Source organism: Thermobia domestica, chromosome 13, assembly GCF_964235325.1.
Source record: "Thermobia domestica chromosome 13, izTheDome1.hap1.1, whole genome shotgun sequence".
In the NCBI taxonomy this organism is placed as follows: domain Eukaryota; kingdom Metazoa; phylum Arthropoda; class Insecta; order Zygentoma; family Lepismatidae; genus Thermobia; species Thermobia domestica.
In genome coordinates this window covers 77,117,636-77,131,835 of record NC_137466.1, presented here as the reverse complement: position 1 = coordinate 77,131,835, position 14,200 = coordinate 77,117,636, and the positions used below count along the sequence as shown (strand labels likewise).

General features: G+C 35.2%; 1 protein-coding gene across 1 annotated transcript in view; it reads right to left on the bottom strand.

Moving 5' to 3' along the window:
* Positions 1 to 14,200, bottom strand: part of Dhc16F (Dynein heavy chain at 16F) — a 418,273-nt gene that overhangs the window by 394,260 nt on the left and 9,813 nt on the right. Inside the window, exons 3-4 of the mRNA XM_081735970.1 lie at positions 10,168 to 10,255; positions 5,532 to 5,670 (exon numbers count right to left, since the gene is read on the bottom strand). Coding sequence (XP_081592096.1) covers positions 5,532 to 5,670; positions 10,168 to 10,255 — 227 coding nt within the window. The remainder of the gene's footprint in view (positions 1 to 5,531; positions 5,671 to 10,167; positions 10,256 to 14,200) is intronic.

Below are 14,200 nucleotides of genomic sequence, written 5' to 3'. Positions count from 1 at the left end.
AAAGAAACGAACACAATATTGTGATTCTAGAACTTTACTCGGGGCTAAAAATGAAATGGACATATTCGTTTTCGAAAACTTATTAGCTTAAGAAATCCAATTTCAAATCAGATAAGGGGTTTTTGAATAAGAAATTGAAGGCGGTAATTGAGAAATACAGAAAACATTAGCACTGAAATAAAAATACCAACATGAGCTGACAACTTTCTACTAAAAATCAAAAAATACACAAATTTAGGTTCCCATATATCGTGCTGCTCCATCATCATGTAAGTGACAAGAAATTTGAAGATGTTTCTTCGCACTGTTTGACTCTGGTGAGTCTATTCCTTTTACCTTTTTGACACTTTTATTATTCTTTCTCCTGTTTTTGATCAAAGTTCCAGGGGAGAGCCGAAAGCTAGGAAGTGCAAAGTATTTTTAGGAATTACAGTTAACTGGAAGTAAAATGATCGTAAGAATTCCTGTGCGTGTTAATGTATTTTCTGTATTTAAGTATTGTTCAATGTATTAAAAAAAAAAAGTCTTCTTAAAAAACAAATCTCCCTTAAATTAGAGAAATATGTAAAGAATATGCAGAATCTTAAGTGACCCAAGAGAAATTGAGTTGAAATATCCCTTTTCCTTCTAAATGTTATATTGAAATCGAAATAATTAGACAGTAAACATACTTCGACGATTTTTGTGGATTCATAAATTTCGAAAAGATTAAATTTATTGTATCTAATCCCAGACCGCACACAAGTAATAACCAACTCGAGAAGAATGGAGTTAAATGTATCTTTCGATTTGGCTACTACTTGTATATACTCTTTGTTCAGATATAACAAATTTAACGTTTTCGAAATATATGAACTCACAAAAATTCTAGAAGTGTTCTTACAGTCCAATTATTTCAGATTTGAATATAACATTTGCACGCAAAAGGATAGTATAGCCATGGAAAACACATTAACCCACTTATTAGCTAACACAATTATTAACCATTTTGAAAACAAAATTCGGAGAAAGAAGAGCCAAAAATCATTAAATACTGTCGCTACGCTGACGACATCTTAGTAGTTACAACCGATGACCAGCTGAAAACGTTTTCCATAGAATGAGTAATAAGTATATTTCCACCAGTTATTAAAAATCCTACATCCCTCCCCCCCCCCCAAAAAAAAGTAATACGAGTACATTCGTACATAAAATATTCGCACATTCCAAGATGATAAAGGCCAATATTTGGATTAACATGTTTCTCAGAGCATAATCGTTTGGTTTCCTCAAAGCAAAAATTACTAAAAGTAACTAATTATTTTATCAGATTGGAAAACTCAATGGGTACGATTTACACTTGAAAGATGACGTCAGTGAACCCACGGGATCTTAGAGACTAGCAATAGTAAGAGAAAGAAATAGTTAGCAAAACGATGGATTTCTATTCCCTTATTTCCTTGCCTTTGGTTTGTTAAACACGCCAATATCTCAAAAAATAAAATAAAAGTTAGTTTTGAGTCACCGAAAGTATGAAAGATATTTTATCAATTATAAGAATTATTCTGTAGATCGGATCTCAAAAAATGTTTTCCTAAATGTGGTTTATTAAGTTATGTGTAAATGTGAAGAAACCTATATTGACATGATGAAAGTAAACAAGGGTCAAAGAATTAGAGACGCAAATGAAGAAAATGTTGCAGTAAAACTGGTCTTTCTAAACATCTACAAAACTCAAGAAATTAAAGTTTTGCATCGTTCTCTGTCACTAATCGAAAGAAGTGTATGTATGAAGCATTTTAACATTAACACAAAAGGAACGAGACTTATACAGAGAAAACCTGCACAAGGAACAGCACGATAAGATCACCAATTACATTAATAAAATCAATGTTAAAAACATATTTTTCCACTTTTTCCTGACAATAACACATATATTTCATTTTTATTTTTTTTAAATACTACTTACAAAAATCACCAAATAAGAAAAAACTTCAATTATGGATCGGCAATTATGATATACACTACGTCCGTTTAGATAGCCCCCCACCTCTTCCCAATTTCATCAAAATAGTCTCAAATGTTTGTGTATCGTTTGTGCACAAAGCAATTTTAAGGTGATCAAAAATTAATTTGAGAGGAGGTTGTTTAAACGCCAGGCCCCACCCCCGCCGATTGGCGTCAAAGTGGTCTCAATCGTTAGTACATCGTTTGTGCACATTTGTGCATGCAAAATTTTCGTTTGTGCACAACAGGAATTGAGATATTGGCGTATCTAGTTTAGGTACCAGCCTTACCAACAACGCCGATTGGCGCCAAAATGGTCTCAATTTTTAGTGTATCATTTGTGCACAACAGGAAATGTGAGATATCAATATTTCTAGTTTAGATCACAACCTCCCACCCCGCCCGCCCCCACCAACGCTGATTGTTGACGAAACGGTGTCAATCTTTGATGAATTGTTTGTGCACATTTGTATATGCAAAATTTTCCTTTGCGCACAACACGAAGTGTGAGCTTTTGGGTTACCTAGTTTAAGCACCAGCTTCCCCACCAACGCCGATTAGCGCCACAATGGTCTCAATCGTTTGTGCATGTTTGTTGACGCAAAACTTTCGTTTGTGCACAACAGCAATTTGAGATGATGGCACCAAAATGGTCTCAATCGTTAGTGCATCGTTTGTGCACAACAGGAAGTGTTAGATTTTGGCACACATTGAGCAATTTCCCAAACTTGGTACACATCTGACTTACAATCTCAAAACAAATATTTTTGGGGTAATACATCTCTAGCATCCAGAAATAGTGTGGAAAGAGATGACATAAAAGTTATTGAAAACGACCGATATTAGTGTCGAATCTATGGTTTTCGTGATCGCTGAAATGAACAGTGACACATTCAATGCCCTTTAAGTTCAAAATTAGCCACCAGTGGGGTTAACACTCCTAGCAGCTTCAGGGTTCGGGGTATAAGGGAATAATTGTAAAGATAATCTTAAACGACCGGTATCAGTGTTGAATCCATAATTTCGTGACCGCTGAGATCAATAGTTACACCTCTGATACTGTTTAAGTCCAAATTAATCCCTTATCAGCATGAGTTTGAGGGTTGAGTGTGGAAAGAGTGGCATGTAAAAATAATCGAAAACAATCGATATCGATATATCCATTTATAGTTTTCGGGATTGATGCGATGAATAGTGACACTCCCACGGTAAAGTTCAGCCACCAATAACATGGGCAGTAAGAAGGGGTTAGGTAGTGATAGGGGTAGAAAGGGATGACATTACTAATTTTTACATGCTCTTCTTTAATTTACAATGGTTGAGAGATGTCCTCAAATCTTGCAATCTTAAATTAACTCATTTATCGACCTCATACAAAGATGAGGTTTTGCAGAGCTACAGAAGTCGGGTGATAACATAATGTTCCATCGATTTTTTTAAATTTCTATCTATTTATATATTTTTAACTAAGAATAATTTTAGATTAAATAAGAAGATCGCAGGGAGGTGGAAAGAAACGACAGTGTCTCATCTTGCAACCTAATCATATTCCGTATGCAACTAGAAACACTCAGAATTTGGCATGCATAGTATAACGTACAGGATATCTTCGTAAATTACAATTGAGATTGTGAAAGTACGACTAACTTATTGAATGTGAGGATATAACAAAGGGCAAAAAAAGTAACAAGCTTAAAATACTAAAATTAAAACTTTAATAAAATGGACAAAATTGAGATTCTTTTTGGGAAAAAGGAAACATTTGGGTCTAAGACTATAAAAACATCGGGCGAAAATTATTATAATGGATCACAACAAATCACTTAGAGCACTTAATGTTTTTTTAGCCTTAGTTCCATTTCTTCATTTTATTGCATCAAAAAAAAGTATAATATTTAAATCTCTTCTTCAAGTAGACTACAGCGTGAAAAGACACCGAGTCTCGGCAAGCATGTAGGAAAGGAAAACAAAACTCTACAACGATATAGAAATGTATTTATTATGACTAAAAAAAAGAAAATAAAATACAATAAAAAAATATATTCTTAAAAACTGTCTTCCTTAAAAAATAAAACAAATTGCATTAATAAGTAAAAGAATAATACAAATCGTAATAAAAAGTGAGAAATAATTCTGTTGTCAAGAATATTACTTTAAAAAAATCTATTTATGGCTAAAAAGAAAAGCATAGGAACATTCCCATACACAATCAATGTATAAACTTTTCAATACTCATGTGATAGTGTACGCAAGCATACCTCCATTTATATATACAACAAAAAATGTTATGTTATAATAACATTATATAGTGTATTAAGATACGTATCTATAAACTATTTTAGATACCTAGAACAAAATAAGGTTAAAATAATGTTATGACACTGCGTATAACAGTATACTAAAATTTAATATTTCATATGTTATGAATTTTATAAATAGAAAATATATAAGGTAGTGCAGAATGTTATTTATAGTACGAAGTACTAAAGTTACAGTGTATTGTAATATTGTGTACATATTTTGTACAGATAATAGAAATAATAATATATTATAATATTACGTCAGATTAAGGTTTACTGATGACATAGCTCTGATAGCGAACGAAAAGGATTTGCACGAAGCACTTTCAAACCTGAAGGACCAACTGGAAAAAACATGCAAAATGAAGACAAATAAGAAGAAAACCAAAGTGATAAAGCGCACAAGAGGATAGGAAGGGGCAAACGTATGGTTAGAGGGAGAGAAAATCGAAAACGTTAAGACATCCCCTATTTAGGAAGTCTAATATCCTCGGACGGAAGGAGTGAAAAAGACGTAAGTTCAAGACTAGTGCAGGCTAAACAAGCATTCAATAGGAAAAGAGGACTGCTAACATCAAGAAATGTGTCGTTGGATGTTCGAAAACGATTTAAGACCCTGCTATGGAGCGTGGCGCTTTACGGATGAGAAACGTGGACATTGAGAAAAGCTGAAATACCCAAGCTGGAAGCATTTGAAACGTTGTGTTGGTGCAGAATGCTGCGCTTATCATGGACCGGAAGGAAAAGGAATGAAGAGCGTACTAAAGGAAATTAATGAAGGACGACAGTCATGAAGATAATAGGAAAAAGAAACAGCATGCTTGGCCATCTTATTCGGCACTCCGATTGGATCACCGTGTTGATAGATGGAAAGACAGAAGGAAAACCAGGAAGGGGAAGACCAACAATAGAATATCTAGATGCAGTTACGAAGTAGAGACCTTACCAAAGTATTAACAGTTCTCCCAAGGGAGAGAAAAAGTTTTAAAATTTCTATGTCGCCACCAACCTATGGTTAAGGAGAGAAAGAAGAAAACGTCAGATTTCAAAACAATTTTTTTTTACTTTTTATTACAATTTGTATTTTTTTTTTTTTCGTTTTAGCACGATTTGTTTTACTTTTTAAGGAAAGGATATTTTTTTGAAAAGTGTTGTTATTTTATTTTATTTTTAAAAACGGTGAATGAAAAAAAGTGTACTATAAACGAACTGCTACGTAAGAAGGAAAATATCTTGGACACTTACCTTCTTTTGAAGATATTTCTACAACGCTTTTCTTCTTCGGTTTTTTAACTGGTACCACCTCTGAAGGTTTTTCAATCTTTGATATTTTTGGCGGCTTCGAAGGTTGAAGAGTAGCTAACTGTTCCTTGTCAAAACCAGGCTATATTGAAAAAGCGTATGAAATATATATATAATAGGGAATAAATAAAGTGTTTGGCGTCATATAAAGATGTATTGCTCACAGGAGGAATGACTGACTACTTTAGAGTTTTATATTTTATATTTACAACAACAAAAATCTAAGTTGTAAAGTTTTTTTTTAAGTAGTTTATTTATTCATTTCAATTTTTTAACTTAAAGAAAGTATTAAAATAAGAGGATATGATTTTGACATACTGCCGTCATGTGATGAAGAAAACGTAACAACAAAAAATACAAAGTGGGACATTAAATTAGTAAATAAAGAAATATAACCTAGTTTCAAAAAATAGGGACGAGGCCTGGACTCTCATCTTATACGAGCTCTATTATTCCAACTACATTATACAAAACCTAAGAAAATTTTCTTGATATTCCACGGAAGATGAGACAAGTTAGACAAATCTAACTACAATCAAAGCAGTACTTAGTAATCAATAACTGTGTTTCTAAACGGATTAAGCGCAGGCAAGTTGCATTATTTGTATTACCATTTATTTTAATAAAAATTTGTACGTACCATATATCAGTTTTTTCTGTTAATAATTAACATAGCAATTTACAAATAACGTAAGAGGAGATGTATTTAAGAACGCTTATAACAATACACAGATATGTTACAAAGTTGGTACACAAGAATATGATAATACGTGATAGTGATGATGACAAGGGATGACGCTCGTGGGATGTCCTGAATATTTTATAAAAGTGTTTAAAAAATACAGAAGGATCCCCACGATTAAAAAAAAAAAAAAAAATAGTCGATTTTAACTGACCCCCTTGAACGACACATTTAGCCGTTGTTATGTTCCAATGCATTGCTGGCTACATTGAAGTTTGTATTTGATAACAGTATCAGTTGAGCGCTAGCCGTGAGATGATGAAGATAAAGGAACAGCTTTCTGGAAGGAATTCATTTGAGACTTTCCGCCGCCCATTATAGCTCTCAGCAACAATGAAACGGTGGAAAGATGATGATTTAATCGTCAGCAAGACTGATGTGAATCTCATCATCCGATCATTTGCCCAAGAGGCCCCTGTGGCACGTAGTCGGTCGGAAATTCTGAGGAGAACTCGGTCCCAGCCCACTTGAACCCCAATACAATGTGCACCATTAAAAAAGCAGTGACATAGGATGCAGAGAATTTTGGCCATACGACAAATTTCAAAAGGCACAGTTTCCAACATCAGCCTCATATTCGACAAAGCGTGCGGAACACCCCCTCACTATATTCAGGAGAGGTTCACAAATGACTCGCAGAGGACCAGTAGAAATGGTGTCCAAGATGAGGGATCTGGATAAGGAATGGCTCTACCTAGATGAGAACAACAAGAGCTCGACTCATTTTCTATCGCCAAACAGACCACACGATACATTCTACTTTGCGCTGCAGTGCAAGGAAATTTTCCACGGGGTTCTTGGGTGGTGGGATATTGCAGTCGGGAAACGCTGTCACTCGTCGAAGCGCCTCCCAACACCAAAGTCAACGCAGCTCACTTCCAGGGGAACATCATGGGTTGTTTGTATGATATATACATCTCCTATCAACACAGTGACAAGACTACAAATGGGGGCGCGGTGGCTCAGTGGTAGAGCGTTCACCTCCGGTGCTTGGGGTCCCTGGTTCGATCCCAGCTCGCGCCGTGTGGACTTTGTGGTGGACAAACATCGTGCTCGTGGGTTTTCTCGGGGTTCTCCCGTTTCCTCCCACTTTCTTCATTTCACCATTTTCATTCATTTTCTCATCATCACCGTCTCCTTTAGACTAACCGGCATAACCGTGGGACGTAAAACTAAAGATTTCATTTCATTTTCAAGACTACAAATGTATGAATCCATATGACCTAGCATATCGCTTGATCATCCCAGGTGTTCTACGCCAGGAAGATGGAAGAAACTAGAATTCAAGATACCATTTTCGATCATTTTTAATAAATCCAAGGACGCCTTACCAATGGAGTATTGTGAGATTAGACTTCTCAAACAAGGACTTGCTCGACACCATCCTCGCATCTCGCAGGTCTTCGAAAATTTGCCAAAGCAGTACGGCAAGACATTCCCCTTCCCATTCTACACAGGAGTTTGTTTCAATGGAAATTACACAGCCAGGTAATCGTTAGGACCCTTGACCATCACATCGAACGAAATCGGTGGTAAAAAAAGAGAATAACTAGCAAGGTAAGTGGTTAAAAGTAGATTATTTTTAAGGTGGGATACCTTCTGTATACATTATTCACTTTATGGAATGGAGTGGAGTCCTCCTGAACACGGTGCGGTCTCGCACGAGCTACAGTAATAATCCAGGGCTTCACAACTTCAGTGCAAGCAATGGCGTTGACTCTGGCACCTTAATAAAGAAATGTGACGTCATCATGTTACCTTCACTGACTCTTACGACTCTTAGAACCATCACTGAATCTGGAAATTTGATGTGCATAATGGTCAGGACCTCTTCCTGGCTTTTACACAGCCAGTGACTATTTTCCCAGTTCATGTTCTGATTCTTGTAAATCGATTAATTTAAGCTGTAGTTAATTAGATATTTCTAAAGTACATGATTACCATATGGAAAATATCCTTTAGACATGTAAAAGGCAAATGTGTTAAGTAGTAGTTTCACAATCTACATGATGTAATGTGCAATATAATGTATGTAATATATAGAACAAAGTAAGCCTAACATAAATATTAATTGTCGATACGATATCCGCTTCAATAGCGTTTTATTTAAGTTCACTAAGAACTACATCAAACCGCCTTTATATTATTTAACATACTCTCTCTAATTTCCCACAAAAATATAATCATTATTTTATATCAACAAAGTTCACCCAGTACACCGCTAACCCCTAATCACAAAATAACAACTGACAATCACCAGTTAGGCAGACCCACCTATAATATGTTCATGTGCATAATTTTTATAGCATTTCTAGTTCAACCTTCACCATTCACCTCCTCTTGTAAAATGAAACTCCTCCTCCTTCTTCTTCTTACTCTTGAACCATTGCTTTATTTCTCCAAATTTTTGGTTTGTCCACTATGTTTCCGCTTCTTGAACAACTAGTTTAACTCCCTGAAGCTTTGGTTTTTTCACGATAACCTCTTCTTTGTCTTTCGAAACTTGTTTAACTTTCCGAGCCTTTAGTTTCTTTACGATTACTGGTTCCTTGCATCCTAAAACTTGATGTTTTCGTTTCTCCAATTTCCTTTTACTTTCAACATCCTTGTTAGCCAACATTAAAAAATTAGGACTAAGCTGTTGTTTTAACTGTACCTTTTATCAACACAATGATTTGCTTTAACCAATGCGATCTTACAGTTGATGTCTTTCAACAGTTCTGGACTGAGTTTTTCTCATCGGAAAAAAACCAGAGCACTCCGGGTTCCTCTGGATGTTTCAGCTTGTTTAGGAGGCGTTTGACTCTGGTCAGTCGGTTTGCCCTGATTCTCTTGGACAAGAACTGTCCTCTCTACATCACACTCGATTTGTAACGAAGATTCTTATGAATACACGTAAGATAGTGGCCTCGTCAACCTGCAGCCATTTGGTGTGTGCCCGCATGGATGTCCCAGTATCCTTATCGATGACAGCTTGGACAAAACAGAATAATTTCGGCGGCCTGATAATGTCTGACCGCCAACAGTGTCACATGATACCTGTTGGAAACCTTGGCCACATCACCCCTTGCAGCACACAGTACTCTCTAAAACTTTGAAGACGAACGACTAGGCGACACTCAGAAATGCAGCGATCTCTGAATCAGAGTTACCTGCAACCAAGGATTTGATTACAGCATGCCTCTTCATTTCCTAGGCTAGCATACATTCTTCCATATTTATTTATTGCAAAAAAAAAAAAAAAAAAAAAAAGGATTTGTAACTACGACGCACACAATACTGTGTCACATATAATACGTGCTCTCAAATACCTGCCGCATGCGGTACACACTGGGAGTTATGTAAATTATTATTTTTTTAAGGATGTTATAGGATGCATACATAATATTTGAAAAGGAAAGAACATCTTAACTTCACTTTTGTAATAAATTATAACATATGCTGTTTCAAGGCCTGTCTCGCATCTCCTCTGTGTAACTTTTTCAGCTGTGCTCTTAAACTTGACATTTCATAGAATTTTTCATTCTGAAAAAACGTGTAACTAGTGCAAAATATTTTTTAAAATGAAAACTCACATAAGTTCAGTCCACACCTATTCAGACCACATGGGATAAGTTCAGAAAAACAGCTGGAAAAGTACACTGAGGGAGAGACGATAGAAGCCTCAGATGTTACATTTTATTACAAGGATGTAAGGGAAGATGTTTTCGAGGTTTAAATGTATTTAATGACACATCTCATAATAACTGATGAAAAGTGAACAAAAAGTTAATTTTCACTTTATATTTATATAAATTTTGCTCACATAATGTTAAATTTCTTATACATTAAACTTACCACAGGATCAAAAGTATCCCTCCTCTTCGTTTCTCTTTTATGTAAAATCCTGCTGTGAGGCAGATGAAAAGGAATGGCTCGCGGAGGTCTGTAACAAATACAGTTATATTTAAATGATAGTATTTAAATAATAACAATAATAAGTTATGGTATTATCAATATCTCATTTTATTTAATCCTCTAACGAGAAACTGTAAAGCCAGTAATGGACTGTGCCCAATGATTTATATTTCTGGAATGGCGTGAATTAAAACACCTTAGAGAATAGTAGAATTCTCCAAAAGTAATCACTTATCGAGGGTACAAAATACATAATATTATTACAAAATTATTCCCCTACTAATGCTCTTTACACAAAATTTCTCCCAACATTTCGAGTGTTACACTCGGACACTCATCCTCAGAGGCACACACTGGCTTAAGTCTTTTTCACAATAAGATCTTCACCTTGTTTTCTTATCTGTACAGTGGCAATATAAGAATGTTATGAAAATTTTATCGGTACTTAGTCACTTGCCCTTCCCAATATATTGTAGGTTACCCTTATTATTATACTATATACAACAATATATATATACTGTACATGTATGTTCTAAGATTAGTTTATATTTATTACTTTTCTTTTAACAAATGGATTATTCTTTATTCTTTATGGTGGTCCTAATCAATCACCAGACAACTTATTTAAATCGAAGTCTGCACGTGTAGTCAGATCATATTATTATTTTATTATTTCTGTTCCCATATCTAAACTTCAAACTTAGTATTTATTTAGAATGTCTCATGTGTATGTAAAAATATGTGTGTGTAATAAAGTGTTTAAGCTACTTTTTGTTTTCGTTAATATAAAAATTAGTAATGATATCGTCCCAATTCCTACCAAAATTCCCTTATTAGGTGTTCAGTTTTCGACATTTTGTGTTTTGCAATATGTCTCAAATACATTTCTCTCGATATTTGAGATAGCATGATGAAGAACTTTCAAATTTTACACCAAATGTTTGATCATAAACCTGAGATAGCTTCTTTGTTCTCTCAGATCTCCTTATGTGTTCTTTCAGTCTAATGTTAGTATTTATTTTAGTCATTCCTCTACATGTGGCATCACACGTAGAAGAAATCTCGTAAATGCTGGTTTAAGTATTTTTGCCTCAAAATAACTCTTACATTGGCATGATGATTTTTCCGTATTCCTAGGGGAGTTTAGGCTAAATGTAAGATGATTCTTTTACGCTATTTTTCGAAGTCTGAACGTCACACTTGGAAAAAATTAGAAAGAAATCCACTGGGAGGCCTTATCTGTTTTTTTTCTTTATTTATTTATTTATTTATTTATTTTTGTCAGTTTTTTGTATCCTCATTATTCAAGCTTCTAAAGATATTAAAGGCATCTTGGTCTCACATTTCCAGAGTCATTAGACTGTAATTATTCTCAAGACTTATATAAGTAAATAAGTGATTCCGAAATTTGGAAACAAGTAAAAGGTAGCGAGGTTGGTACAGTAATTTAACGAAGACAGCGTAAGGTAATCTTTAGTGTTGCACTTTTCTTCAGATCTAAGAAACGCAAGGACCCCGCGAAGCTAAATTCTATTGCTGCAGCAGTTTAACAAAGATAGCAGAGGTAAATCTTCAATGCAGTATTGTTCAATGGATCTAAAAAATATATGAACTCTGCGAAGTCAAATTCTACTGGCACAGCAATTTTACAAAGACAACGCACGGTAAATCTTCAATGTAGCACTGTTAACTGGATCTAAGAAACTGTACTGATACAGTAATTTAACAAAGACAGCCTGAAGTAAATCTTCAATGCAGCACTATTCATCTATCTAAGAAACACATGAATTCTGCCAAGTCCAACTCTATAACTAAAGAGCTCCAAAATCAAGAATTGTGGTGAATCAAATAAAAATAACATTTACAGTTTTAATTTAATGAAAACAACGACTGCTACATAACAAGGAAGAAACAATTCTTTATTTACAAAGGTATACTAAATGATTGTTTGTGGGGCCACTTCCCATAGAACATAGATTTCACCATCGAGACACATTTGGTTCACTTAGCATAGAAACAGAATCTTCCTTGACAAACCCAAATATTCGTCTTGCGCGCTAAAATCGAACATGGTTTCCATTCAATCCTTCAAACTCAGCAATTGTCACAAACAACAAATCAAACAATGAAGGGCCTATGAGAGTATTTTGTGTGTGTGTGTGTGGGAGAAGGAGGGGTAAAAGATGTCATTCCTATACTCAACCTTCAAAATCAATGGACAATACTTGCGTTGGTTAGCTGATCCACCACTTAGTGTGAAGACTACACAGAAAAGCATTTTATGAAAAAGATAGACATTATAACTCAATTTGTGTTCGGAAACAACACTGGAGCATTTTGAGAAATGAATCCTCAAACAAACACATGAAGAAAAAAAAAAAAAAGCGAGCCATTTCGGAACTATAGGCTGGCGAAAATTAGTTGGAATAATAAAAGATGATAACTCGGGAACGAAATTTCGGATCAAGGTCGGGTAAAAGAACATAGTGCTTATTTTCAGCCTAGATTTCATTAATGTTGTAGCGTCCCCACCAGGATATGGAAACTCTGCCTAAGAAAACAATACTGTTTTGAAGTTGGAGGCCTGTAGAATGCATCTGAGTATTACAGCGCTTTTACTTTTATAACTCTTCTTATCCAAGTGATATAGTGAAGCATTAGGGTCACCGTTTACCTACATGTCTTGGAAGGAATGCTGCGAGAGATACAAATTAAACATCACTCAACTTCATCATATTCACCTCACTCGAGTAATTTGATACAGCGACGATACCGCAAAATTAAGTCGCATCCTGCGCTTACGTTGTGAGAGAGACCACACAAAATGGAGTTATCTTAAAGGAAGTTCAGTAATTGTATGTGGTGCGCAGCGGTTGAAACTTGACGAATCTAGACCACACATCGATGACTGATGAGACATAATAGTACCCTTGAATTTCTAGTAATTTTCCCAACATATCAATACACATTTTTCATGCGATCGATCACCACCTATATGGCACTCATTGCATTAAAGGATTTACAGCGACACTTTGTCCGTGCACTACCGCATGAAGTGTTTCTTTTGGCCTTGCCAACAAAGCACCGACCGAGAAAGACCAAACACTTTTTGTGTCGAAATGACCCTTATCATGATGTTTTTAGTATTTCTTCGCAGTGGGAGCTTCTTCAAAATATTCCGTACCTGCGTCTTCAAGAAGTCCGGATATTAAACGTAAAGAGGTTCACACGGATCCGGTGTTATCGGTACCAACCTTACATCTGAATAAAACAACTTCCGTGTGAAATAACTCGTACAGAAAGACATTCTTAATAGAAATAAGGTGAAGGGGCACCTCACACGAGTGACACAGCGAAGTAGGAACCTCATAAAATGGCGGTCGTGACAGGATAAATCAGCTCAATAAAGGAACATAAATAATACTAGGCACAAACTGCATCATAAAAATAAAAGAAATAAACAAATATACATATATATATATTTCTATTGTAGTGATCACCTAAGATCAGGACAATATACACTGGGAGAATGAAAAAGTACATTCTGTGCCATTCATTATCAGAACTGGCCAAAGTAGTATTGTCTGGAAGAGGAATGTAATGATATGCTTCTTCTTCCTAACGAGGCTGGGCGATAAGCCACTGCAACTCTATCATAAATAAGGAAATAATTATTTTATAAACTACTTGGTGTACGTTCGCTAATGTAACGCTACTAGTTCTTACAACCTTTCATTAACCTTACTTATGAAATGCAAAATGGAATAAGAAACAAAACATGTAATGACGATGACTGTTTATTTACATCGTACCACATCGATGTAGAAACGTACCACATATTGCATCTGTAAGGTTTAGTTTCACTTTATAACAACGAATGGAAAATAAAACAACTCAGTATGATTTTCTACTCAATGTTTTTCCTATCATAGTAAACCTTCGTTTTAACGACCAAGAATCAGCGAAATTAGGA